Source organism: Alligator sinensis, unplaced genomic scaffold (assembly GCF_000455745.1).
Source record: "Alligator sinensis unplaced genomic scaffold, ASM45574v1 scaffold781_1, whole genome shotgun sequence".
Taxonomy (NCBI): domain Eukaryota; kingdom Metazoa; phylum Chordata; order Crocodylia; family Alligatoridae; genus Alligator; species Alligator sinensis.
In genome coordinates, this window is record NW_005841845.1 from 2539735 (window position 1) to 2567617 (window position 27883).

General features: G+C 47.6%; 1 protein-coding gene across 3 annotated transcripts; it reads left to right on the forward strand.

The window, feature by feature from the left end:
* The first annotated feature begins 2603 nt into the window (after nt 1–2603).
* On the forward strand, nt 2604–27415 carry LOC102371354 (vitamin D3 hydroxylase-associated protein-like). 3 transcript variants are annotated; one of them, XM_025206504.1, is made up of 16 exons: nt 2604–2759; nt 3765–4022; nt 5718–5831; nt 6998–7141; nt 8798–8931; nt 9300–9506; nt 12617–12657; nt 13380–13504; nt 13804–13929; nt 14626–14723; nt 16712–16811; nt 19583–19626; nt 22716–22755; nt 25740–25848; nt 26784–26929; nt 27190–27415. In XM_025206504.1, the coding sequence occupies exons 2-16, from the start codon at nt 3813–3815 to the stop codon at nt 27322–27324; spliced, it is 1773 nt and encodes a 590-aa protein (XP_025062289.1). In that variant the 5' UTR covers nt 2604–2759; nt 3765–3812; the 3' UTR covers nt 27325–27415. The 3 variants fall into 3 exon arrangements, with proteins under 3 accessions (XP_025062289.1, XP_006015882.1, XP_025062294.1); XM_006015820.3 differs by having other exon boundaries at nt 2615–2759; nt 3694–4022; XM_025206509.1 differs by lacking the exon at nt 5718–5831 and having other exon boundaries at nt 2615–2759; nt 3694–4022.
* The last annotated feature ends 468 nt before the right edge of the window (nt 27416–27883 follow it).

The following is a 27883-nucleotide window of genomic DNA, read 5'->3' on the forward strand; positions in this document are numbered from 1 at the left end:
TTTTATCAGAGAAAGCCAGGATCCCTGCTGATGCCAGTGTAGGGCTGCACTTCATTGCATGTCCAATTCACACTTTGTCACACATCACACCAGTGTCTGCACCCCTGGACTAGTGTCTGACCAGTCAGACTGTCCTTACCAGGATAGCTATAGCAGGATGGGCTAATTTGGGAGAACCTGTGGACTGACTGCCATGCACATTAACCAATTAGATAGTAAACCCTTTTGAGGTAGAGCCAAGTTGTCCTATTGGAAAAGACCCAGGACACTACTGGGCACTGTAAAATAATTAGTACTATATCCTGAAATAGCAGAGGGGCAAGCTCTACTGGATATGCTCCTCCCTTGAAAACAGAATATGTCTAATAGCTTTTTGGGATTCGCTCACCCCAGGACATCAGAGGTCAAACCAAACTTGGAAGGAACTCATCCAAAAACTTGGCATAGGACAATGCATGTGTGTTTGCCGTGTTCAAATTTGACCAAGACCAGAGTTAATTGCTCAAGCCTGAAACAGACCTGGGGTTACACTAGACTGCTTGATTTCACTTCCTTCCTGGCATGTTGCCTGAAAAATACATGAGAGTCACCCCACTATCAAAATAGTGACTTAGGTCCAGGTAAGCCTTCGAGTGCCTGAGGCTGCAGGTGGGCCTGAGGCTGATGGGGGTGGAGGGGGGGGAGCAGCGGCAGGGAAGGAGCAGCAGGGAAACAACAGGGTAAGTCAAGAGCCCCTTGATTGAGAGCATCTGGGTGAGTGACCCAATGCGAGATCAGAGGCTGTCAGACCAGTGTTCTGCGAACTGCCCAGCGCTCGCTCAGATGAGGATAGTGGGAGACACCCAAAAGGCTGCATGCCTGCTGGCCAGGGAGTTATGGGATTCAAGCCTGAGCCCCCCCCCGGGATAAGGCAGGGTGAGTGTGGCCCCAGGGAAAGGAGGGGCGGTACGAGCGAGGCCCAGGACGAGCAGTTTGAAACAGACCTGGCGAGAGTCAGTGGAGTGAGAGGCCTCAGTGAGAGGGAAGTGGTACGAGTGTGGCCATAATAAGGCAGAATACGAGAGACCTAACACTGTGCTGAGTTGGGCGCGGCCTCAGGCCAGATCAGAGCACAGCTGTTGGAAACATCTATGAAGTATGGGACACGTTAAGGAGTGATAGGAGCATGTGCTTACAGCCCTTAAACATCAGGGGCCTCGAAGGCGGCCTCCCGCCTCATTAAGACCATAATTACTTAACAGCAAGGCGTGGCAGGTGAGAGAGGCAGGCAGTGCGCCCAGAGGCAGTGGGAGACCAGCACTGTGGCTAGTTGGGGACCTCCCATGTTTGCCACAATAACTAAGACCCGATCCATACCTGGTACTCTGAACCTCAGCTTCAGGGCCTGCACCTCTGGTATTGTAGACTGTCAGTTCCTGAACCCTGACTCCCCATGCCCAGGTTGTACCCATGACCCTCTGTGGTAAAGTTAACCCTTTGAGAATCAAGAGTTACACAAGCATATAAGGCATAGGTCCACGGCTCTAGTTGCTTTTTTCCCTGGGTAACTCTTTGCTCAACTGAAATAAGTGCTTATCATTTTCTTCCATCAAATAGTAGCCAAGCACTGTAACAGCAGCTACTGCAGGCAGCACACTCTGTAAATAGTCATCTGTCTGCTTCATATTCACACAAACCGGTGTAAATGACACTCATATAAATATGTTATTTGTCTGCACCTTGGGATATGGGACACCTGATTTCAATTCCTAGTTCAGCTTCTTGGGGAACTGAAGTACAAAATAGATTAAAAGACAAGCATTGGTCTATAGAAAAGACCTGGTACTATGTCTGGGATGACGCAGTTGGGGCTGGTCCTGCTTGGAGCGCAGGGGTGAACTAGATGTGACCTCCTGAGATCCCTTCCCATCCCCATTTTCTATGATTCTCTGATTTTATTCTATATACCCAGCCAGGAGATCAACCATTCTTGGATGTTTTGAAGACCTGGGTAGACAAAGCCTTGTCTGGGATGATATAGTTGGGGATGGTCCTGCTTTGAGTAAGGGGCTGGACTAGATGTGACCTCCTGAGCTCCCTTCCCACCCTCCATTTCTATGTCCATAACCTTTGGAGCCAGACAGCTGTTGTTGACAAAAATCTGGAGGCAAAAATTAACAAACTTGCAGATACCAAGGGGTTAAACATGTTTGCACTGGAGTCTGGGTAAGACAGAGCTTCTACTCCTACTGTAACCGCTAGTTAATGGTTTTAGGTAGCCTATTAATTATTGTGAGAGCTGTGGAGATTTGACTTCAAGAATCTGGAGTTTGAACATGGCAAGCTCAGAGTTGTTCAGGGCACCTCTTGATTTATATAGAGGGAAAGGATGGTTCATGTGAGGGCACTAGCCAAGCACTTGCAAGCTGTGGGTTCAGTTACCAGCTCTGCTACAGCCTCCTAGCATAAACTTGGAGAAATCTCCTTATTTCCATTGGTACCATAAGGGGAACAGCACTTCCCTGCTTTGCAGGGGGGTTGTGTGTAGCAGGATGCTGCTCCTGCTACTTTAAGAGGAGGCAGGCTGCTCACAGCCTGCATGTGTGTCAGTGGGCAATTAGGAGTCATATGACCTACAAGGGCTGGGGTATCAGGATATAAGCCTAGAGCTGAAGCTGGGCAGGAAATTTAGCCCTGAGAGCCATGGGGAGAGGAGCTCCTGGGTAACATCTGAGTTTGGAGAAGAAATATTGGTATTTTGGTGAAGGGACTAAGAGGAGGTAAGGCAGTCACAGCTGGCCAGGGAGGGAAGGGCCAGAGGGCTCATAGCCCAGAGAGGGGCTGGTGTAAAGATGAGCCAGAACCTTGTAGCCCATAAGGGCAATTATAATTGGATCAGGACGTGTGACATCTGTGCAGCATGAGCATGGGTACTGGGGAGGATGGAGCCCATGTAATTGGGCCTTAAGGTAATGAGCAGCAACATCAGCACTCACAAGAAAAATCTGACTTGGGAAAACCTGGGCAGCCTCCCTTTTTCTAAAAGTATCATGTCATTAAGTCATGGCAGGCGAGGAGGAGGAGACAGCCAGGTTGGCAAGGGCTGTGGAGCCTCCAGGGGCATCATAGCCACCCTGGAGTGGGACTGTTACATGGGAATAAATGCTTTACAGTGCCACGGTTGTGGGAAGAATTGGAGTGGAGAGGAAGCCAATGCAAAGATTATGGGGAGAAAGAAGGGATTTCAGTTTTCAACTTCCCAGCCCCAAAGTTCAGGGGTGTTGAGAGCGGGGGACTCATCTGAGTTCTACCTCAGCTTCTTTCTCATTTTGACTGGGTTACCAATGTATTTAGTTATGCTCTGAATCTCCCAAGGTCTCCCTTTTAGTCCTACCCCAAACCCTATTGGATCTGCAGAAGACAAGCAGTTGGTACCAGGGCTGTGTGACTGAGTCTTGATCTGAGAACCAGGAAGTTGGAGGAGTCCACCATGAAGAGGGAAGCTCAGAGAGAAAGGGGCTAGGGACAGCTCCAGTCACTGTGATGCTGTCACTGTTCCCATTGATATGGAATTAGTTCAAACAAGATGAACCCAGGGAGGACAAGATAAGGTTGTCATTTGCCTCTTGCCCAGCCAGGGAAAGTTCAGCACCTAGTCTAGTCTGGTTAAATTTTAAAAATCCAGTCTTGAATTGCTATGCTCCACTGTTTCAGAATGGATCGTCTCAGACTGCCCTCTGGAGATGATTAAATAGCACACCCCTTAATCACCTGTTTTCTACCAGCGTGCGGATGTTCAGGGCACTGCCGGGTTCCAGGGAGAACATCTCACCATGATCCAGGAGAAGCTGAGGCAGCTGCTGCCTGAGGTTGAGGTAGATCCCCGTGCCATCTCAGCCTTGCTGTGTGGTTCAGCCACAGCCGTCCTGGTGCTGAAATGGGTGGGGAGGAGACGGATCCAGGAAAAGATGGAAGAGGCAAGAAGGACACGTGATCTGGGCCTGGAACGAATGGAGCAAGCGGCTTGGAAGTTTAAACAGAAGGTAACTCTTTACTTTTACAGGCCAGTGGCTTCTTGTCACCTGGAGAACGTGCGGGGAGGTTGGCCTGATCTGATCCCAAAAACCTCCATAGGGAAGGAGCAGAGTGCCACACTCCCAGCAGAACCTCCCTGACGTGTCAAGGTTGCAAACCACTGTTCCCTTCTATCTGTGACAACCTATTCCTCAGCAGTCCAACACCACCCCACACAGCTTCATCTCTGCTCTGTGCCTCCCCTCCCACTATGGGATGCAAAGCCTGTGTCTCTGCTTAACACTTGCACACAGGTAGAAAGCTCTAGGTTCCTCCCACCTAAGAACACACCTGGCTTTTAGATGCTAAAGTCCTTCGATCCAGGGTGTCAAACCAGCTGCAGAGCAATCCTGGCATCAGCCTGACCACACACCAGCATAGTCTAGCATGCAGGGCCATGTTAACAAGTCCACATGCTCCCCACAGATCTGAAAACTTGGCAGCAGGGGAGTGGCAATTAGCACTACCAGCATTCCCTCACCACCAAATTTCTGTACCCGTGGGAAGCCCTGTGGGCTGGATGACGTGGCTCCAAAGGCTGGATTCAGCCTGCAAGCTGGAGGCCAAGCACCATAGAGTTAGTTGGGTGTTTGTGGTGGTTTAGTTCTGTATTTGTTAGCAGGAGCTTGTGTGTTGGCAGGTTCCTTAGTTCTGCTAAATGGTCTTTTTTTTTTTAATACTCTTTTTTGAAGCGATCGTGCATCTAGTTGAAACCCATTCTGCTAACGTAGAGCTCAGCCTCTATCAGGAAGATGGCTTCACAGGGCAATTTAAAGTCATTTCCATTATTCCAGGGCCCAGCTTGGTACCGTTTCGCATTTCTTTCTAGGACTTTGTTCCTTGCTAGATTTTTGATTGACAGGTAGTTGTTGTTTGTTTGGGGGGTTTTCAGAATAATATATTTTTAAATCATTTATTGTTTCTTTGTTTTTTCTACCACAGACTTCTTGTATTGAACGTTTATATTTTGGGAAACAAATAAAAAGTCAGCAATGGTTTTGATGTAAAATAATACCTAAAAGATATTGCAAAATATATATATTTTGCAAAGTGTACACACACACACACACATATGCATGCACATGGTTAGACTAGATGGTCCTTCAGGTTCCTCCCAGCCCTGTGATTCTATGATACTAATACAGCTACTCCTCGCTTACCGACGCGAGGAGTCCCTGTGCTATACTAGCAGTTTCCCTATCTGTCAAGTGGGAGCAATGATACCGACCACCTTTTTTTAAAGCAGATTGAGGCTTATATCAAGGATGTACTTTGTCCAGGAAAGGGCATTATTTCTAATCAGCTGGGTGGATGTTCATCCCACTGAGGGCTCTTGCTTACTGATGTACAACCATGGTGTTGTTTTCCCGATGCCTTCCTGCCCTATCCCAGACTAAAATGCCTTCCTGGGGGTGAACCTATATGGGATCCAAGAGAAGGAGTTTTCCGTGTCACCCTAGGAACACACAAAGCTATTTAGGAGGAAAAGTGCATGAATAAATCATTGGCAAGGGTTTCTGAATACTCCTGGGTGTTGATTGGAAGCTTATCCAAGGAGCCAAACTCATCCATGACTCACTCACACCAGAGTCATGTGGGTGCGATATGAACACAGCCCTTGACTCGAATCCTTCTCCATGAAGTGATGTTGCTACACCTTGCAGAACCCAGGAGTTCAGACCAGTTTCATCCTCTCCCTGCCGCTTGTGGAGCTGGCTGAGAAGCTAAAGGAAGGTTCCTTGTCTCCAGAAATTGTCCTCTACACATACATAGATAAGGTGAGTTCAACCCCATGTTCAGGCAGGAAGGAAAAGCCCCCTGGTTTCTGGGGAGCCTAGTAGACTTGGGTAGGGAGCAATGGGATTTCCTCAGTGATGGGCATGAAACCCCAAGATAATTCATGTCGAGGTCTAGAATTGGCAGCAGTGGAAAATGGATCCTGCACGTGTTTGCCCAGGTGGAGGTGTGCATGGAGGAGGCACAGATAGGAAAGTGAGCAGGGATAAGGCTATACCCACGGACGGCTGGTGGGGCAACAGGGACCTATCCCAAGGCCTCTAGAACTAATAGCGTGTGCTTGAGATAAAAAGACCCAGCTCACTTACCAAACCCGAAGCAAGGTTACCAACCTTTGTATGTGGTTCAGCCAGAAAAGGAAGATAGCGGGTCCCACAAAGAAGTACCAGTTACACCATCCAGCTACATGCTGGGGAGTGCTGCGTTATGTGGGGGTTGGTAAGGAGATACAGCCTGTGACCTCTACCTCACCAAGGTGACTTCAGCCTGGAGCAACCAAAACCCAGTCTTGCCAATCCTTGACCATCAGAAATTGGGAGCAAGACTCTAAAAGTTTTTGAAAAAAAAAACAGGTTCGTTTTAGTGCCTTCTAATGCCTTATTTCCACGTTTTTCTTGGCCTACAAGTGGCTATAAATGCATTGTTTGTTTAGAAATGAAAGCTGGAAGTCTTATGCCCATGTGACCAGGAGTGTAACTGGGCGGGGGTAGCAAACGGGGCACCAGCCCTGTGCACCGATTTTAGAGGGGATCCAGAATGGTGGGGTACCAGCCCATGTACCATTAATCTCCTTATGCTTTCCCCACCCCACCCCAGGGCATCTCTGCCCAGGGCACCAAAACTCCTAGTTTTGCCTCTGCACATGACTCCAGGACTCGGCCTTTGAAAGAAATGAATATATTGAGGGACTCTATCAGCCCCAAGTCTTCACCCTCATAATGTCCTATGGAAAAGGAATAGACTTGGCCTGGAGCACAAACCTGCCCTCATAAGAGACCCCAGTGAGTATCTTTCTTCATGGTCTCTCTGGAAGGACTATAAGACTGACTATAAGGTCTGGCAGGAGGGAAGCCCAGAAGTTTGCAAATGTTTCAAGCTGAAATCTATCTTTATGCCCTGCACATGTTCTCCGTGTGTCCACCCACAGGCCTTGGCAGTGACCCAGGAGGTGAACTGTGTGACGGATTTCATCCAGGGTTGTGAGGAGCAGCTGCGGGAACTCACAAAGCAGAAGGAGAAGGGTTTGCTGTACGGTGTGCCCATCAGCATCAAGGACCACATCGGCTGCAAAGTAGGTCTCCCATTCGTATAGACTGTTTCTCTGTCTCTCCTTCCTATAGACTGTCGAATACTCTGTCATGAGCAAAGCCGCTGTGGTGCCCATTACAACCTGGAGTTTGAAGGCTTTTAAAAGGCGAGTTTTGTGTCCCAATGAATAATGGTTAAACTTTCGCACTCAAGAAACTAATAACCGTTAAAGCCGACCTTTGGGCAGCTTTCACTGAGAATTTTTAACCATTGATTCGTAGACCTTTACCTCTTACCTCTGTGGAAAGGACAGATCTTCTGGGCCAAATACTTAGCTGGTATTAATAAGCTAGCAGAGCTTTACTGATTTACATCAGCTCCGTGTTTGGCCCCTTCTCTAACACAGAAAAGTTTGCTTTAATAGGATGCGTCTACAGGAGACACTTAATGCCCATTGGACTAATTCTACTGCGCATTAGCGTGTCACGTAAAAACCGTGCTAATGCCCTAATGCACAGTGAATTAGTCCAATGGGCATTAGGCATCACCTAAGAAGTGTTCATCTCTGCTAATGTGATTGTGGTGCTATTGTCATTAATTATTATCAATACTTATCAAGTATTAATATTATTGATATTAAGTATTAAGTATTAATGAGTATTATTAATACTTGTTATTAAGTAATAGCAGGTACTAACTTAATGCACCATAATTACACCATCATTGTGCATTAATGAACGTGTGGACGCACCTTTGGTCTATTAATCCTGGTGCTGTATAGTCCAATTCCCTGCAAGAGCCAGATTAGCTGTATGTTGCGTCTGCATTAGACAGGGGAGGTGGGGATTGAATCGGCTGCTTTTAACGGATGGTTATGGAGACCTCATCCTCCAGCCAGTAGAGCAGAAGCCATGGTGGGATTACAGCCTAGTTCACATGGAGAAAAAGAACTTCAGCAAGAAATGGAAACTTGTGAATACAAGAAGCCACGGAGATGAGACTTGCATGAACAAGAGACCTCTTGGGATGGGTAGTATCATGAAATGGATTTCACCAAACTGAAGCAAGGGGCTTTGCTGTGTGCACAGAGGCATATGAAGATGGAAATATTGACTGGTTCCAAGATGAGGGTGCGGAGACTAAGCTGTAAGCAAATGAAGCAAAATGTATATTATGCAGGGGGTCGGACTCGATGATCTATTGAGGCCCCTTCCGACCCTAACATCTATGAATCTATGAATCTACTAGGAATCAGTCCACTGCTCATCTCTCCTTCTGTGCTTCATGCTCAGATACTACAAGACTGTACAGATGAGGGACCAGCTCAGAGGGGCCAGGCTTTTGGGGGGCAACCCTCAAAGTCAATCCCAAATTGCTGCATGGATATGCTCCTGTAGAAGAAGGCTGGGCACATGATAGCAGACACGACCAGCAAAGAAGGTGGCAATATCCACCAGTTACTTTGCATGGCTGTTTTGTTGCTTGCTGGTCATGTGGCAAGGCCACTTTCCTGCATTTGTCCTTCATCAGGGTTAGCTGCATGACACAGAGCCTCAGACTTTAGGGAGGGGGAGTGTTGGCCTATTTCCTTTCTACCAACGTGGCTGAAAAGTCGTATCCTGGCAGGAAAAAAGAATCGAAGAGTTCCAAGCCCGTCGCCCTGATGTGTCTCATGAGCTGTCTTTCCCATTCCCCAAAGGGACACGTCTCTACTGGCGGCTTGGTGCAATTTCTCAGCAAAGAGGAGGAAGAGGACAGCGTGATCGTCAAGGTGTTGAAGAGGCAGGGGGCAATCCCGTTTGTGAAAACCAACATCCCACAGTCCATGATAAAGTAATTGCTGGCTCTTACCATGTACCACTCCTCTTTCTCAATGACAACCACCTCCTTGTCTCAACTCACTGTGCAGATCAGACATTGGCTCTACCTCCTTTTCCCTCTTGATACGATTTCCAGAGCTGGCTTAGCCTACCTGGCCTGTGCATATAGTACAGGAAAGGGAGATACAACTTGCCTTGATTCTTAACCCCAACCACTTTCACTCCCATCCTTTAATCTAGCTTCATCACCAAATCTTTCACAGGCTGATTTGCCTCACCACTGTTGCCCACTCTCTTGAATCTTGAGCCCCTGCTCTGAGTCTTATATTTGTGCACGTTTAAATGCAAACAGCCTTAAAACCTGCTTTGGACCTCTCCCAGCTACGACTGCAGCAATGTGATCTTCGGCCAGACGGTGAATCCTCTGAACCATAAGAAAAGCCCCGGTGGTTCCTCTGGAGGGGAGGGGGCACTGATCGCAGGAGGAGGGTCCCTCCTGGGCTTTGGCACAGATGTTGCCGGGAGCATCCGCCTGCCCTCCAGCTTCTGCGGGCTTTGCGGGCTCAAACCAACAGGCAACAGGCTGAGGTAAGCTGTTTTAGTTGCAAAGGAACATCTCATGATGTCTGTTTTTTCCTCAACTAAGGAACAGGGCATCAAACACTCCCAGGGTCACAAAGCCCGGCTTTCTTGACCATGCTATTCCTAGGGGGCGTCCATCAGAAGCTGGTGGTGATGCCGGGTGGTTAGCTTGGAAATAGCTAATGATGCATAATTACACTATGGACAGCAGATTTGTGGGCTGCAGTTGCTAGGAACTGATTCAGGACCTCCTTCTCTCCGGGAATCTCTCCAGTCTCTACTTGTCAGCAAGGAAAGGCTCGGAGGGCTGCTTTGCTCCTCTGAGCTGGAGTGCCATTGGTCTTGGTAACAGATGAAATTGCACCCATGAAATAGAGGAGCTGATACAAAAGTCTGGCTGCTCAGTGCCTCCAACCTTTCCAGCAAAGTCATTCCCAAGCATTTCCCATCCCCAACTCCCATTGTAATTGAGGTTCAATAGGACAAGCTGTGCTCATTGCACCCATGCATTGCACAGTTACCCTTCTTGCAGCAGTCAGTGGAAAACACGTTCTGCGTGGACTTTGGCTGCTTTGGCACGTGCGGGACATTGTGCTCTAGAAATCCATCTGCATGTTTTTAATTTGCTTTAGTTCTTGTGTCAAGGAAACCTAGTGTTACTGGAATAGGCTTCCCTCAGAAGCACCCACTTTGGATACCTTTAAGAAATGCTTGCTGAGGTGACCTGACCCCAGCTGATTTCCTGCCCCTTGAGCAGGGGGCTGGACCTGATCTTGCAAGGTCCCCTTCCAGCTCTAGTGGCTATGAAATCTATTAAATCTACTGGAGTGGAGAGAAGATGTCTAAGTTGGAGTCACGGAAGCATTTCCTTCCACCCACAACAGCATTGAGTGTGACCAAGGGAAAACAAGTAACTGAGTCATTGGGTTCAGGGACTCCTGATGCACCATCCTAGTGGAAGCTACTCATAATGTGTTCACTTTGGCCTCTTCCAGCTACAGACATAAAGTACCCCCAACAAATGGAGGATCTTTAGTACAAAAACCCAAAAGCAGCAACAAACCCTGCTACAATAAAGATAAAGAAAGAGCAGAGGGGGCAGGTGAAGTGAGGGGCAAGGGCATTGGCTACTGCTAGGGTGTGGGATTGTTAGATTGAAATATTGTGATGGTCCTGGTTGCAGAGGGCTGTGCTCTTGGCTCCTGAAGTAGGCAAAAATCCCTCAAGAGTCCTTGTCATCCTAAAGGGGGAGGAAGGGGAAATCCTTCCTGACCACAAATCTGCTGATTGGTTTAATCTCTTATCCTTAGAGCAAGATCTAGCCTGAGAGGTGTCTGAGTACTGTATGGAGCATCATCACATTCAAGCCACTCTCCCATCTCTAGCCATAGCCAGTGTCTAGTGGTCCAAAAGACAGCAAAAAGACCTCAAAAGGACAGAGGGAGAGAGAAATGGAGTGATAGAGAAGTGCAGAGAGTATGAGCTTTTGAAAGGGGGTAGGATGGGAGCTTTGGGCCTTAGATTGGTGCCCTGGTATAGCTACAGAGCAGCCAGCACACCCATACATGATGACCCTAATTGCCATAAGGGATCATCCACTGCATTCTGGAGAACCCAGTGTGATCACTGCGGGCTTACTGAAACATAAATCATGTCCAGAAGAAAAGATATGGGCCAGCTTAGGCTAGATCCCCCTTTGTACCTACATACCTCAGCTCCAATCTTATCCCTGCTTCAGTGAGAAATAGGTACGTAGGACATTAGGCCTGGAAGAAACTCTGGGGTCATCGATTCCCAGCACCTTAAAACTTTGCATTGCCTGCATATGTGCCCCCCATAGCTCCTCTATTCTCTTTCCATGACCAGGGTAGTATGAATCACAGGCAGGGGTGGATTTGGGGGGCAGGAGTGCACTTGTGCATTTTCATCCCACTTTGATTTCTGGTCCAGCCAAAGTTCAAAGCCAACTGCCTGGCAGCGGCAGCAGCATTTCTATTCAGGCAGCAGCAAGGGAGTCACTTGACTTCACAACTCCTTCTAATTTTCTTGGTTCCTTCTGAACTCTTCATTCCACAGGTGTGAAGGACCCTCTTTCCTTTCAAATGGTCTTTAATGGTCCCAGTACTCCAGCTAGCCTTCCTTCTGCAACGCGGCTATCTGTTAGCTGCTCCTAGTCACGTAGCTCCCATTTCACAGCCCTGCAGGCGTCTTTTTTAACTCTAGCTAAAAACATTCACTCAGATATGGAAATATTAACTCAGGTGAACTTTAGCTCAGGTCTGGAAATCACGTTCAATGAAGCATTGGATGTATATTGTCCAGGTACTCAAGAAGTCTTGATTTTCTTTCAATGAATCTGAAAAAAGACATACATTTAACTACAATGACTCCAGGACTAATGAAACAAGTTATTTGGGTTATTTTTGCCTATTTTCTTCTGTTTTATATATATATGATCTAGCCAATTCATGCACATTCGAATAAAGTCTTTTTTTCCTTTTGCTTCAATCTTAAATTGAATAACCTAGCTCTAGGCCCCTACTTCCTAGTGAAGTGTCTAGTTTCTTTTTAACTGGAAAAAAATGTGTATCGTGTTTTATGTGATGATATACCACTCCCTTTGTACCCCACTTTTCAAAATCCTAGATCCACTCATGATCTACAATCACCTGAAGGGTAAAGTGGGGTTCGAAAGAGGAAGAGGGGCTAGAAACCTGAAGCAGGGTTTGAAAGAGGATGGAGCTAAGCTATTCTCAGTGGTGGCAGATGACAGGACAAGAAGCAATGGTCTCAAGTTGCAGCAAGGGAAATTTAAGTTGGATTTTAGGAAAAACTTTCTCACTAGGAGGGTGGTGAAGCACTAGAACAGGTTACCCAGGGAGGTGGTGGCAGCTCCATCCTTGGGGGTTTTCAAAACCCGGCTGGACAAAGCCTTGGCTGGGATGATATAGTTGGGGCTGGTCCTGCTTGGAGCAGGGGATTGGACTAGATGTGACTCCTGAGGTCCCTGCCAATCCTAACTTTCTATGATTCAATGATGATCACAGGCAGAGGGCCTTCCTATCCAAACAAGAAGCTGCTGCTAACTTATTTCTCCCATTTTATGTATTTCTCAGCCACGCTGGTCTTGTTTCTCCTATAGTGGGCATGAAATCAGGTGAGTCTCTCCAGAGTCGAAAACAGAGCCAGGAACCACTGTGATGCTGAGTTACCTGGAGAATAGCCTTGTGTTATGGGTGTTATTGAAAGGGTTGGTCCAACAGTATGTTTAGATACCAGTTCAAAACAGTGGAAAACGGGTAGGCATGGTGGGCCCCATCTTGGTTTATGCTGCGGCCAATTTGTACCAGCTGTTTCTGTTCCAAGTGGTCATTGATACTCGGTTCTTGGAGGGTTGCTTTAACAGCAGCTAGGCCATGGCAGCAAAAAGTGTCCAGACCAGTCCCGGGATTGCCCGCTTACTAGGATGGCTAAACACCATGTCATTCTCTGCTACACCAAGGGAAGGACTAGAGCACTTCGGGTTGATCCTCAGTTGTATTCAGCGGGTTCATAGGGAGAGAGCTGAAACTGGTTGCACTGGAGCTCTCCCACTCCAGGACTGAGAAGTAGGGAAGCTAGAGGCTCCTTTGCTTTGCTGAGGTCCCCTCTCTGCTAGAGGTATCACTAGCATGGAAGTTATGACCACACCTTTCCCCTTTCGTACTGGCTGAGTAATGCAAAGGACGCAGGGATGCATCAAGGGCCTGGCCTCCAAGTCCTTAGAAACCCCATTACATGTTGTTATAACTGGGGCCTGGAGAGGGATAACGGAGTCTGAAAGAACGAGACTTTCTGCCCCAGCAGCAGTGACCGGGATCCTTGCCTTTCCCATTGCAGTGACGGCAACGATCGGGCCCATGGCACGGGACGTGGACAGCCTCGTTCTGTGCATGAGGGCACTCCTGTGCGAGGACCTGTTCCAGCTGGACCCCACCGTGCCGCCCATCCCCTTCAACGAGAAGGTAACAATGGAAAGGGCATCCACGAGATGCAGCCCGCGGGCTTTCGTGGATCTTCATCTTTTGCATGCCCCAGATAGTGCAAACGAAGAAGTGCCTTCACTGTGGCTCTGCTGTCTCAGAACATGCTTTACTCTTGCCTGTCTGGACAAAATCTCCATTCAACCATAGAATATGCTGATACTAAGCTGTTTGGGGTTTACCAGTATCAGAGACAGGCTATACTGGTCTTAAGTGGACCTCCATTCTAACATGCTCCATCGATTCCCCTGTTTATAAGCAAAGACTCCTTGTCCTTCCAGGTTTACTCCAGTTCAAAACCTCTTCACATTGGGTTTTACGATGGAGATGGCTATTTCCAGCCCTCCCCCAGCATGAAACGAGCTGTCCAGGAAACCAAACGGCTTCTCCAGGGGGCAGGGCACACGGTACGTTTTGTGTCCCAACTACCAGCATGGGGGCAGGGCTTCTTGAAGCTACACTCCCCACAGCAGTGTCCACTCTCCAGTGGCCTTGACCAAAGCTTTCTGCTGCCCCAGACTTATTTCCCAAGCTGTGGTGGATATTAAGAAAGAGAACAAATGTATTAGGATAGTCTCAATTCCCACCCAGTGCAATCTTACAGGTTGGGTCAACCCAGATGCTTTGAGTACTTGAGGGAGCATCAGACCACAGTCCTTTCCATACCTTACATTACAGCTTCCTAATAGCAGAAGACCATGGTTTCTTTCTAATATTTATCAGAATTTCTGATTTCTTGGTCTCCCTTTGGGGAAGGAAGAAGCTGAGGAACCTCAGGTCGTGGTTGGGTTTCATGTCGCCAGTGTAACAATATGCGCTATCTGAGCTTGGACCTGGGGCAGTACCTCTGTAATTTGAACTAAATCAGTAGTTTCATTAGTTATTAGCAGTTAGGAGTTGTTATCCTCTCCAAGTCAACCACCGCAACACAGGCTTTGCAGATATGTGCATGTTCAAATTTGGAGGGGCCTGGATGGGGTCACCCATAGATCATCTGAGTTTTTGGAAAGACCTAGGAAATGCCTCAGAAGTGGTTTTCTAATTCCACTGGACTTGGCTTTCCTCACTTTGCTAACCCTTGCACAATGGTGGTTTCTGTGCAGCTCGTACCCTTTTCCCCACCTCGGATCGATTATGTGGTGGACGAGCTCTTCACCAAAGGCCTCTTCTCTGATGGAGCTGCAAACTTGTTGGACAAACTGTGAGTAAAGCCTTTGCATTTTGCAGCAGGCTGGGGGTTAATCACTGAGAGAGAAATGCTTTGCAGGGTCCAATGCATTTTTGCCCATAAGGATGTAGAAACAACAGGCATCCATGTCTTAGGTTGAAGCAATCTCTGGCTTGGTCCACCCTGGAGAACAATTGTATCTGTCAGGTTTTTCCTGCCCTCTTGAAGCTGATCCAGGGCTACTAAGAAACTGAGTTTGGGACCTCTTGCTCTGTACTTGCTATAAAATCACAGAATCACAGACAATGAGGGTTGGCAGGGACCTCAGTCTCTAGTCCAATCCTTTGCTCAAAGCAGGACCATCGCCAACTAGATCATCCCAGCCAAGGCTTTGTCAAGTCAGACCTTAAAAAACTCCTAGGATGGAGCTTCCACCACCTCCTTGGGTAGCCTCTTCTAATGCTTTACTCCCTTCCCAGAGAGAGAATTTTTCCTAATATCCAACCTCAATTTGCCTTGCTGCAGCTTGAGCTCATTGCTCCTTCTGTCATCTGCCCCCACTGACAACAGCCCAGCTCCATCCTCTTTGCAACCCCCCTGCAGGGAGGTGAAGGCTGATACTAAATCCCTCCTCAATCCTCTCTTCTGCAGACTAAATAATCCCAGTTCCCGCAGGCTGTCCTCATAACCCATGTGCCCCAGCTCCCCAACCATTTTCATTGCCCTAAACATGACATGCTTGGGGCAATCCATGTGAAGCTAAAGATCAAACAGGCTGTACTATTCCTACTGTAGTTGCTCTTTTCAATGAAAGCTAAGCTCCTATTCTGTTGGACCGAGATCCCCAGCCTTTGTTTCCCCCATCATCATAAATAGTGCATAAAGTACAGCAGGTAGCCCCATTCTCTGCCATCTTTTGTCAACATGAAGAAACATGGATCCATACGAAGTAGCATTTCCTGCTGTCATGAGCAATGTTAGGCAACATGTTGCCCTCAAGCCATGGGTTAGGGACCACTTTTTAAGACTAACCAGACTGTTTGTCTGTCATACCTGCCAGAATGCACTAGCCCAAGTAGTTATTTGCATTTCCAAAATGCCTGATGATGTACTATCAAAGCATCATGTAGACAATTGGGATTCTCATCGTTCCTTTATGGAAGGACCATCTTCTCTACTTCTCTGGCACTCACAATACCCTCCAGAGCATGGGGTAGTGGCTTCTGGTGCATCTCCAAAGCTGTTCTGCTCTTGGCTGGTAGGATGTTCTATACTAGAGATAAATCCTTTGCTGAAGATGTACAACCTCCACGAGTTTCTTCCTGGGTTGTGTAAGCTTCAGCTTTCCTATTAGCTAACAATTGTCAAAATAAGGTGCAGAGATTGATGTCTAGGGTCCTGGTTCTGCCATAAATTCTTGGCTGGGGTGATCTCTAGTTGGCGATGGTCCTGCTTTGAGCAGGACTATGGACTAGAGGACTATAGAGCAGTCCATGGACTAGATGTGACTTCCTGAGGTCCCTTCCAACCCTCATTTTCTATGATTCTTTATGTGGCCTTGGATGAGTCTCTTAAGCTCTCAGTGCCTCCATTTGTAACATGTGGAAGATACCGCTGGAATAACTGGGAATTAGGAAGTGGTGTTCAATAATCATTAAAAGGTGCCCAGAAGCTCTAGCAACTGGGAACATGTAGGTAAATGATTAGCTGCCCACAAACTAATTCCCACATAAGCAAAGTCCATGGACAAGTACAATATTCCATTAAAAATGTTGATATGAATGTGAGAAATAAATCCTTCCTGGCCTTATACCTTTTGCAGAGAGAATTACCCAGGCCATAGATACTCCAGAGTAATACTTTATGCTGTGCCCAGGGGCTTGCCTTAAGTCAGTGTATGCAGAAGCTGTCTTCTTATTATTTAAAGCTGCTAACATTATGGTCAGGAGAAAAGCCTAGATTGCAGTGAGTTTGAAGCTGTTGGACTGGTCTGACAACCTTCTCTCTTCATGACCTTCCAGCAAAGGGGATATCGTGGATCCAAACCTGAAGTCTCAGGTTAACACTTACAGGCTCCCTGTTGTGGTGAAGAGGATCGGGGCTCTCCTCCTGAAGCCGGTGGTAAGTCCCTCCACAGTTATCCTCTTCCAGTGCTCCCCACGATGCTCACACAGTTACAGGCAGGGGGGAGGCATGGTCATCCACGAAGAAGGAAGATGCTGTATTTGGTGATGCTCTCCTGCTTTATGTTGGTTGGCATAAAGGGCACAATTTGCTGAAGTAGCACAGAGGCTGAATTTCACCCAGATCATGTGCCTCTTTCATACCCCTCTGGGCAACAAACATCAGGCAACCATGGACTCTGTGGGCAAATACATTGTATTGACGTTAGGGTATAAGCAAACATCATCTTTGGAGCAGGATCAACTGTGACTTGGGGCACGGCGACCTGATGCACTGCACTGCAGGGGAAAAACACCATGTGCTTTCAGGTGCATAGCCAGCTTCTCATCAAGCAGCACAGTCACTCCAGGGTAATAGAGCAATGCTTGCAAACCTCGCGGCACCAGTGCTAGAGGTGTGCTTCACTCTTGCTGAGCACCAAGAGCTCCGCTACATTCAAAGTTGGGTCGCAAAAGTCAGAAGCAAGTCTCAGTGTTTCACAAGGGGCTTCTTTTCTTTGCAACTCAAGATAAAAAGCAAATATGCAATACCATATCCTGACCTCAGACACCCTAAGGCCTTGAGGACTTTGGTCCATGCCCATGGCTAACAAAAAGGCATAGTGTTTCATCCTGATGACAGTCGCATTTCTTTCTTTGTTGACAGCTATTTAACTAGGTGGAGAAGCATCCTGATGGCTGCAGAATAAAATATAAATAGGACCTGGGATTTAAAACATACAGGAAAGTGGGTAGATGTGGCAGGAAAGAGTTGGAGAAATGGGTATTCCTCTTGTTTAAATGGGTACTATGCATGGCATGGAGTTGATACATAGAAATCAGCATTGCTGAAGGCCGGCTGATGGTAAGACTGGTCACTAATCAGTGGAAGAAACACATTAGAGGCCTCCATCTTGTATACATCCTCCATTATATAACATTTGGAGCAAACTTTGGGTAACCTTGCAGGCTTGGAAGCCCTAATTCCATGTTTTTGCTGATGTGAACAAGAAAGCACTGACTCAAGGGTTTGACGACAGTCGCACAAACCAAGCAATCGAAATGCATAACCATAAGGAATAGCACTCATTGTCAAGAGCTGGAAACCCAACTGATGGCACTTGCAGCTGTCCTAGTTATACAGTTGTTAAGTACTTATCATAAATTCTTCGCTTAGCTGGGGAGGGGGTGGTCTTCATGATCAACCCCTTCCATTAACATATACCCAATCGGGTTTAGATACATGCACAGTACTAATAACTTTGTGTGGTTTACACAGAATGGGTGCATCCAGACACGTGTAGATGTGTGGTATGCAACACTGCAGACCCATCTGCAACACTGCACATGCAAATTAGCAGCACGGGGGGTGTTTTTTAGACACTGGGAGATCCTGGTGTCAAAAACACCCGAGCCCTAAAAAAGCAGAGTGGCACACGTGGTGGCAGCATGCGCTGCTGGGAACCGGAGCCAGGCTCCAGCTGCCGACCGGGCTTCAAGCTGCTGGATTGCCATGGCTGCAGTCCCCAGAGGCCCTCAGGACCCAGGTAAGGCTGCCCAGATGCTGACCCAGCCTCCTAGCCGGGGCAATGTACCATGCGCCAGGGCGAGAGCGCACAGGTGTTTCCTGGGGACAAGCTGCAGCAACACATCTTGTGCCGCTGCTGTTTGTCCCCAAGTAAATGCACATTCCCAGTAATGGGGATGCTTCCAATGATTGTAAACCTGGGGCAGTGGGGAAGCATGGACCGGAGCTATTAGGACAAGATCTCAGGCTTCCTGGGGTCCAGCCTACACCCACCCTCCCAGGCGTGAGTGTGTGTTTGCATTTCCATTGCCTGATCTGAATGCTAGTTAAACTTATGTTCAGCTTTCCAATAAAGTGATTCTCTTGAGAAGAGCCTGGCGAACTTGCACTCTATATTCGAGGCCCTATCCAGAAAAGCAAGCTCCCTTTGTCCCAGTTTGGGGATAGAGGACTTCCCTTCAGTCCGATCTGGTCTCACTGGGCCTGGATGACATGTTTACGGTCTTTCAGCAGTCCTCGTGAACACTGCTGCTTGGACTACACGGGGACGAGTTAATTAGTTCTGTTGGAGAAAGCAGCCCTGAAATGCAGGCAAATAAATGAACAGAGTGGAAACTTTGGGCATCACAGGAGTTTGTTCTGCCATTGCCAGGCAGCTGCCCTATTCATGTTGGCTCAGTGGAAGAGTACAGAGCATAGTACGAGAGTGTACGAGGGGACTTTTCTTTGACTTAGTGCTTCTTCAAATGGACAAATGGAAGCCGCACCATGCTCAGGTTTGCTCATACCATGTCCTGCCAGGGAGGGCAGGACTGATCGTGCCTAGTCGACCCAGGTTTGCTACGGTGCTCCAGAGTCTGAAGGTTGCGTGTGAACCCCTTGCTCTTAGACTCAACATAGGGGAACAAATCCAGAACAGCCTTATGGACTGGCTTTGGACTCCAGCGGGCGTGGGAATCGCACTCCCATCCTCTCTGCGACGTGCCACTGGCATGGAGTAGGCCAGTCCTTGGACCACCCGAGATGAGCATCGTTGGGCCTCGTCCAGCCTTGAGTTTCCTTGGAGGGTTTTTCTCTCCTATTCAGGCTACGGTTTCTTTCACTCAAGCATGCTGTTGAATGAATACCCCTGCTTAGAGGACTTTGCAGGATCTTGACTGTTCTGCTATCGACTAATCCCAAATTTTGTCTTCCCTTCTAAGTATCCGCGAATCGCCAGAGATCTGAACGCGCTGTGTGGCGTTGGGTAAGTGGCTCTGTGCAAATCTCATCAGCAGCATGCATTTAAGTTTGCTCCATATGGGGAGGGTCCTTTTGGAGCTGTATGTGCTATGGGCAGGAAGACCGGGCTCCCCCAGATGGAGTTTCTGTGCATTCGAGGAACTTAGTTATCAAATTTGTAGCCGTGCTGATGTGACCTCACGGGACTTAATGCTCCCTTGTTTGCACACTGAGTTCAGCCTCTCCTGTACCAGGCTAGGGTTGCTATTATCTTAGCTATGTCTGCAGATATGTTCATACCGGGATACGCCTTTCTGTGTCTCCCCATGGTCCCTGCAGGAGATAGGACTTCTGTACCACAGTGGGATGCCTGATTTCCATTTGTATCCCAGGTGCTTCACATCCACTTCTTAGCTGATGTCTAAGCAGGACATTTAAGCGCTCACACATAGTCCTTAGGGTACTATATTTCACGCTCCAGTGTGTAGATTCAAAGGCCATTGAAGCTAATTGAAAGACTCCACTTAAGGTCAGTGGGCTTTAGACCAGGCTCTGGAAATATAGGCCTTCACTATAATTAAGGCTTGACCCACCTCTCTTGAAATCAGCAAAGGTCTTTCCAGTTGAATTAGGGGGATTTTAAATTGCCTTCATGCTTTTATTCTGGCTGAATGGAAAAGCCATACCAGATATTTTACATAGAAATAGGTATTCTCACACCCCTATTTAGGGCTGACCTTCAGGGTCAACCTTAAACCAGCCTGAGCTATCTGAGCTGCCCTTCCTCATCTCTGTGTCTTCCACTATACTTCGTCAAGTAGCGCCCTTCTACGAATCAGCTCACCCACTGCTCGTCTCTCCTATGCTTGGCTCTAATTCCAAGCAATACAGATAGAAAGTGGGGCGCAGAAGGGCTGGAAGTCAGGAACGTGGAGTTGTGGGGCTGCTGCAGGCTGACTTAATGGGTTTGAAGCTAAGTGGTTTCCAGATGTTACAGGGAGGAGATAGTGGAGAACCAGGCTTGACTTTGGCCCCAGAAGTTCAGCAGAGCTTCAGGGGAGCAAGCCTGGAGGTGTCCCATGTCTGAACCTGCACGCTAGCAGTGTGGACATGCCCACTGCTTTTCTCTTACTCCTATCCCAAAAGCACTGCACCCATCTCACTATAGCATGTATACCTGCCTCTTATAGAGTGTGTTTAATCAGTTGATTTCAAAGTACTTCATACAGGAAATCAAATGGAGAAACTGAGGCAACAGGAAGTGAAGGAAGAGGCGCAGAATCCCCTAGCAGCAAAATTGAGAATAGAATCGAGTTTCCTGATTCCCCACCAGGTCTTTTTTTATCTTGTTGGGCATTCTTCATATTTTAGAAGCATAAACTATGTCAACGATAGGCTTTTTTTTAACCCATTCTCTTAAAAAGAATAGATAAGGAAGTTTTTTTAAGTGATGGTGCCATTGAGATACTCAGCAAGTGATCAAAGTCTTTGCTTGTGCTCGTGTGCCTTCTTTTTTTGAGATTTCTTTTTAATATTCCTTTAAGATAATTGCAAAGTGTAGCAGTTCACAGGGGGTGGGGAGAGGTGGGTGGGGAATGAAGGAAGAGGTGAGATTTTAAAATAATAATATGCAAAGCCATTTATTAATCACATTAGCTGATCTCTGCTCCAGAAAACTGAGGGAAAGACCCATAAAGATGGTTAGACCAAGAGGTGTTCTAGCATAGGAGAATTTTTAGCTACGTGATTTTTAATCATTGATCTAACGCATCGGATAATGGTTGACTGACCTTCAACCTGTATCTCTGGGCTAAATGTTACCTGTCTTTCATTTTGCATTATTTTTTCTTTTTAATCATTCCAAACGATTTGAAGGTTCCTGAGTAGGCTGGGGTGTGAGAATAAAGCCCAGGAGAGATGGATCTGATAGCAGGAGTGAGAAAGATGTACAAGGATCAGGATGATGAAGGGCTTCATTAATGGCAGTGTAGGTTTCCCCAAACCCTGTGTATGTATCCACATGGATACTTTCCACAAGGTAAGTATGCTGCCAGTTGCAGCAGAACGTAGAGATGCCCTGTGCTAGTACTTAACCAGCTGCTAACTTAATGGAAGTGATCTTGGCAAGCAGCATAGAGAGACATGCAGCTAATTACTCCTGCCAAGAAGCAGAGTAAAAGCAGGTCACCAGGGGCACCTGTACATGCAATGGGGTTTAATCCTCATTACATTACATAGGTTTATAAAATTTAAACTTATTTATTTTGGAGCATTGCATCAGTGTTTGCACGTACTAGGTTTTTGAACTAATTAAGTCTGTTCCCCGGCCAGTGCTGCAGGACAGCAGGACAGTCCCACACTGTCCCACACCCTGAGCCCTGCCACACAGCTGTGGGAGCAGGGAGCTAGCACGTGGCACAAGAGAAAAAAAAAGCAGCAGCAATTAGAAAGCAGGAGCAATTCAAGAGGGTGAACTACAAAAAAGTTGCACTGCCATCTGGTGGACAAAGTGGCTCATTACACATCTTTGAGTGCCTTTGTATTTGCACACAATGAATCCATGGATGTGATGCTTTAATGCACCAAACTAAACTACATCCTAGGAGTTTTACTTTAATGTGCTAGAAGACTTTTTAAATGTCCAGAAAACCCACTTGTGCAAACAATCACACTGTTGTGATGCAAGAAAGGGCAAAAAATGTGGTATGTACAAATGCCCTATGACCTTTGTCTGGCTATCTTGGACTCCTTCCAGTACCTGCATGAGCTTGCTTTGAAGCCAGCTCTGTATCTCTCCTGCAGCACAGACCTACACAGTGTGTGCGCTTGCATATGATAGAATCTAAACCTGAAAAAATGAATTTGGGGGTAACCAGTAGGAATTTTACTTTCCACGTCCACCACCTAGACAACACAAGAATATATCTTCTAAGTACACTAAATACCAAAAAGCTCTTTAAATGCTTGCACTGGTTGCAGGAAGGCTTGATTCATAACATGGCTTTAGTCGCTTGGCCTGGAATCATCGTAGTCCTTTTAATAGAGCTTGTATGTGCATTTAATTAGATTCTAGGCTGCAATGGCATCAGCTAATTAAGTCCCTGCATTTTCCAGGTCAGCCAAAAATCTGTGGAAACAGCATGCTGCGGTGGAGGTAATATGCTTTTTCTCACTTAGAAGTGGCAAGTGCTCATTGAGATTTTGTATGATCTCACATCAAGGTTTTTAAGCAGCATTTTTCACTACTGCACTGGGTTGTGTGGAAATAAAGTAGACATTAAGAAGGAAGCCTTCTAGAGGAAACCATGAGATTACAGAGATCTAATGCATGCACAAGCCTTCAATTCACTGCAGGAAAGGGAGAGATTATGTGCTGTTTGGACTTTGCCCAGGCAGGAAAACACTCTGTAACATGCTTTTCTTTTCTTGTTGAAGCAGTACACAGCTTCAAGCACTGTATCCTACTGGTAAATCACATGCATGTGGGAATGAGGATCAGCTCCAGGACACACACCTTCAAGCACATGGCTTTCACCACTTGAGTGAAGTCCAATTCTGCTGGCCTTGCTTAAAATTGGGAATCAAGGATAAAAGGTCCAGGCCCCTGCTATGGCAAGTGTGGCAAAGTGGCAACTCCCTGACTAGCCACAGTGCTTTTCTTGTCTGCCACGCCTTGTTGTTCAAAAATTAAGGTCTTAATTAGGCGGGAAGCTTCCCTTCGTATGCCCTGGTCCCCTGGGCCTATGTATGCAGCTCCCTATACTGCATCCCAAGCCTTGCAGATGTTCCTAAGAGCCTGAGGCCGGGCTCAACTCATCCCAGTGTTAGGCCTCTCGCTTTCAGCCCTATTACAGGCCACACTCATACCTCCTCCCTCTCACTGAGGCCTCTCTCACTCCACCACCTCTCACACGGTGACTCTTATACTGCCCCTCCTTTTCCCAGGGCCACACTCACCCTGCCCTTGCCCGGAGGGTCCTGGGGCTTCTTTCCCTGCACTCCCCAGTCAGCACACCCACGGCCTCTTGGGCCTCTCCTGCAACCCTCATCCGAGCAAGCGCTGGGCAGTTCACAAAACACTGGAGTGACTCCGCCTCTAGTCCTTCACCGGGTCACTCACCCAACTGCCCTGAATTAGGGGCTCCTGACTCACTCTGTTGTTTACTCCTGGCAGTTCCTCAGCTGTCCCACTGCACCCCACTCTATACCTCCACCTCCACTGAGGCACATAATCTGCCCCCTACGCTGGGGCCTGGGGTCAAACACCCCCCGCAGGCTCAGGTGCCACTCATCAGTGCATCTGGCCCACCACTCTCACTTCTTGGGGTCTTGCACCCCACATGAGCTCAGGTGGCCTCCGCCATGCCTGGTCCCCCAACTACCTCCAATGTTAAATGAGCCACCTGAAGGTAGGGGCTGGGATTTAGGCGTCCCTACTCACCTTCCACCAGGTGGTAACTGGCCTGGCATTTCTGGGGGATTGTTCTGCCACGAACAGCCCCACCAGGCCACCCATCCCCAGCAGGGTGAAGTTTTAGGTCATGCCCAGGACCAAGAGCCTCCTAACCATCCCCATGAGCTCTTGCCCTTACCTCCTAGCGTTACCGGAGCAGCGGCTCCACCGGGAGATGTTGTTTCCTCGGTGCCAGGCAGCAGTGTGCTGCCTCCAGCCCTGCTGGCCTGGCCAATTGACTGTTCAGGCTCTTAGAATAGTTCCTGGGGGATGTTTCCCCTGCTGCTCTGTCAAAGCAGGCTCCCCTCACAGCCTGTGAAAGCCCTTGAGTGGCTAACACCCCCAAAGGTGCTCCGCCACAGCAAGAAATCCCATGCATAACCTGATCGTGCTTAGTCCCCAAACTAGTTAGAATTCCCGTCCAATCCCATAATTGCTATGGGAAAGCTGGCTAAGGATCTCATTCATCTGACGGCTAGGAAAGGCATTGTCATTTCCAAACTAAAATGTATTCATACAATGCTTCGGCCCATCTGTCCTTTTGCCAGCATAGTCCATGAGCCTAGATAGCTCTACTCCTTCCCTGGTGTGTACCACCATCATGTATTGATGGAGAGCAATTGTGTTACCTTTCAGCTTTTTAATCTCCTCTTGTAATGGATTTTTTTCACCCCTCTGCTCCTCCTGTTGGTCCTCTTTGTGACTAGACTAGTCTGACTCTGTCTTTCCAATTAGCCATTAGCTCATGCAATGATAGAAAAGGCAGGCAGGAAAGACCATCACAAAGCCATCTAGTCCAAGCCCCTGCTCGAGGCAGGACCAGTCTGGTATCTGTCCAACCTGAACTTAAAAACAGCCCAGGATGGAGATTCAACAACCTCTCTGGGTAGCCTGTTCCAATGTTTGACCACCTTCATTGTGTGAAAGCTCCTTCTAATCTCCCACTTACATTTGGAAATACAGTCATGCTTCAGCAGGTCCTGACAGTCCACCTAGTAGAGGGCAGTTGGGCAGAGACAAGCCAGTGGACCAAACTAAAACCAAAATCATTGCAATGAGGACAGTTTAAATAAAGGATAAGTCCCACATTGCTTTACTTCAAAGGACACTTTTTCTCCAATCAGCTGGAGTTCAGAAGTGGTCCCATGCAACTGTTTGATAGAGCTGTACATGGGTGATCCACAAGCCCTTATCTTAACCCTACTTAGCTCTTACCTGGATTCTTCTGCAGGGACAGAGCTGAGAAACTCTTGGACTGCAAAGTTTTTGCCAAGTTGAAACTTGACCTTTATCAAACTTGCACTAGGACTCAAAGGCTTGTTTTGTTTCTTCTCAATATTTTCATTGAAATGGTTATCAAGTTTGGTGTTACTAGGAACCAGAGCTCTTCAGGAATTATTTTTTAAAGCATTTTTCCATCAAAAAAAAATCATGTGTTTTTTTAAAACCATTTTTTAAAATTAAAAAAGGCCGTTTGATTAAACTGCTGTTAAGGAGGATCCTCCAGCCAAGGATGGACTTTGTGGCTGGTGTTAGAGAGACCCAGGGAATAGCCCAATATTTAGATTTGTATGAAAATTCTGGGTTTTCTTTTCCCCTTTTCTCCTTTGATATCAGAGCGACTGACTCTACCATCAACTAACATGCAACAGTTGTTCCTAATGCTGTCTCCCCTTCCCCTCCAGGCTTATCGTAAAGAATTCATTGCAAAATGGAGGAAGCTGCAGCTGGATGTCATTTTGTGTCCCGCATTGGGCCCGGCTTTTAACGCTGGCTATCCTGGAAAGCTCTTTGGTAATTCCTCGATAGCATAAAAACACATAGAAAAGTAGGGCTGGAAGGAACCTCCATTGAGTCCAACCCCCTGCCTGAGGATCAGCCCTGTCCAAACCATCCCACACAAAACCATCATCTAACCTCTTTGTAAAACTACCGTCAGCCCTAACATGACACCAGGCATCACACCCAAACCTGCCGCAGATGAAGCAGGGCGACCATGGCAGCCAACATCCTCCTTCTGCCAAAGAGGTTGTTAAAAGACACTCAATCAATCCAAGGTAGAGGCCGTGCTTCTGCTAGTCTGACCATGGGGTAAACTTCCTTCCTGACCCCAAGTATGGCATTGGTGTGACCCCAAATGGAGGGGCAAGACCCTCTAGCCAGGACCCTCCACCTTTAAGTCCCAGAAGGAGCACTGGCACAGCCCAGTCAAAATCCCCAGCCTTGACTACAGCCGGCACCCAATGCCTCTGAGGAAGGCATAAAACCACCCTGACACACAGCAGAAAAGGGGGAAAGGGCAACCAGCAAAGCCCAGGAGCCTGGGAAATACCAATAGCAGAACAAAGGCATCGCTACACCTAGGTTATCCCCCACCAGTGGTTGTCCAGCGTCTTCTTGAACGCCTCCAGTGATGGAGAGTCCACAGCTAACCTTGGCCTCTATTCCCCTGCCTCCCGGTTCTGTCAATGAAGAAGTTTGTCCTAATATCCAATCTGACCTGACTTTGCTGCAACTTCAAGCTACTGGTCTTGCTCTTAACATGAAGTTATCCCAGAGGTATTGGCAGGCATGCAAGCCTTCTTTACAAGGTGGCCTAAACAGGTCCCCCATAATCTGTCCCCAGCAGGATCCTCTCTGTTCAGAGAGTTTGGTAAACCTAGGTGATGCCTCTAAAGAAAATGGAGCTAAGCCTGATCCATGATTAATCTCCATGTCATCTCTTCCAGCTGCCACTTCCTACACCAATCTGTACAACGTCCTAAACTTCCCCGCTGGAGTCGTGCCGGTCACCACCGTCACCCACGTTGATGAAGAAGAGCTGAAGGATTACAGGGGGCATTATGGGGACCTTTGGGACAAGCGGCTGAAAGAGGTCAGTTTGCATTGGAGGGGACAACTGTGCCTCGGTGAAAGGGGTCCTGCCTTGTCAGAATGATTCTCTCAGTGGTTTGGAAGGGAAAGCGGGTGTTGAATTTCTTATGCCCCCCACTGCCGGGACTGCCTGCTATGAGGGCTACAAAACGAAGCAAAGGGCTATGGAAAGGAAGCACCTGCATGAAAAGAGATGGTAATGAATATATAATATCTCACCAGCCCCTGCGTAACCTTATGCCACTCGTGTCTCTGCTGCAGGCCGTGGAAGGAGCCGTGGGGCTGCCCGTGGCCGTGCAGTGCGTGGCCCTGCCGTGGCAAGAGGAGCTGTGCCTCCGCTTCATGAAGGAGGTGGAGACGCTGGCCCATGAGAGAAGGCAAAGCCCGACTTATTGAGACCCGTAGCACTAAGCACCTTCCTACTCATCCATGAAACATTCATGGCAGTCACTGTCTCTCTTAATGGCCAATAAATGCCTTGAAATCCCTTTGTCTTCCTGAACTGGTCAGACACATCCCAGCTCTGGTCAAACACCGCTGTGTTCGTCTGCATCAAACTGAAGCAAGGGGTAAGAAAGGATGGATACTTGGCGGATAGACTGATAGCTAGCTGAGAAGCAAGGGAGTTTTGGGGGGGTTTTTAGAACAAATATTTGCTAAAGAAAAACAATCCCTGCATCCCACTGCCCTGAGTTTGCTTTTTAATCATTCTCATCATTTGCACCGTGCAGTGTAGCATCGTCTGTGGATCTAACCCTCACAGTCAGCCTCTTGCCAAGAGGCAGGGAGAAGGGTGGACACCACAGAGGAGAATGAAATGGTTGGGTTTGGATGAAAATGTCTGGGAAATGGTTGAAAGCATCCTCAGAGCTGCAGTAATGGTTTGCTTCACTGCAAGTCTTACCCACAGTGGAAATGCACCTTCCCTGCCCCAGCTAATGTATACAGAGGACCA

Bases quoted from the DNA above. Each gene is read 5' to 3' on its own strand.
- LOC102371354 (XM_025206504.1), top strand. From the start codon at position 3,813: ATGATCCAGGAGAAGCTGAGGCAGCTGCTGCCTGAGGTTGAGGTAGAT. The intron at 9,507-12,616 runs GTAAGCTGTTTT...TGTATTTCTCAG, and splicing joins CCAACAGGCAACAGGCTGAG to CCACGCTGGTCTTGTTTCTC. The intron at 22,756-25,739 runs GTAATATGCTTT...CTTCCCCTCCAG, and splicing joins AACAGCATGCTGCGGTGGAG to GCTTATCGTAAAGAATTCAT.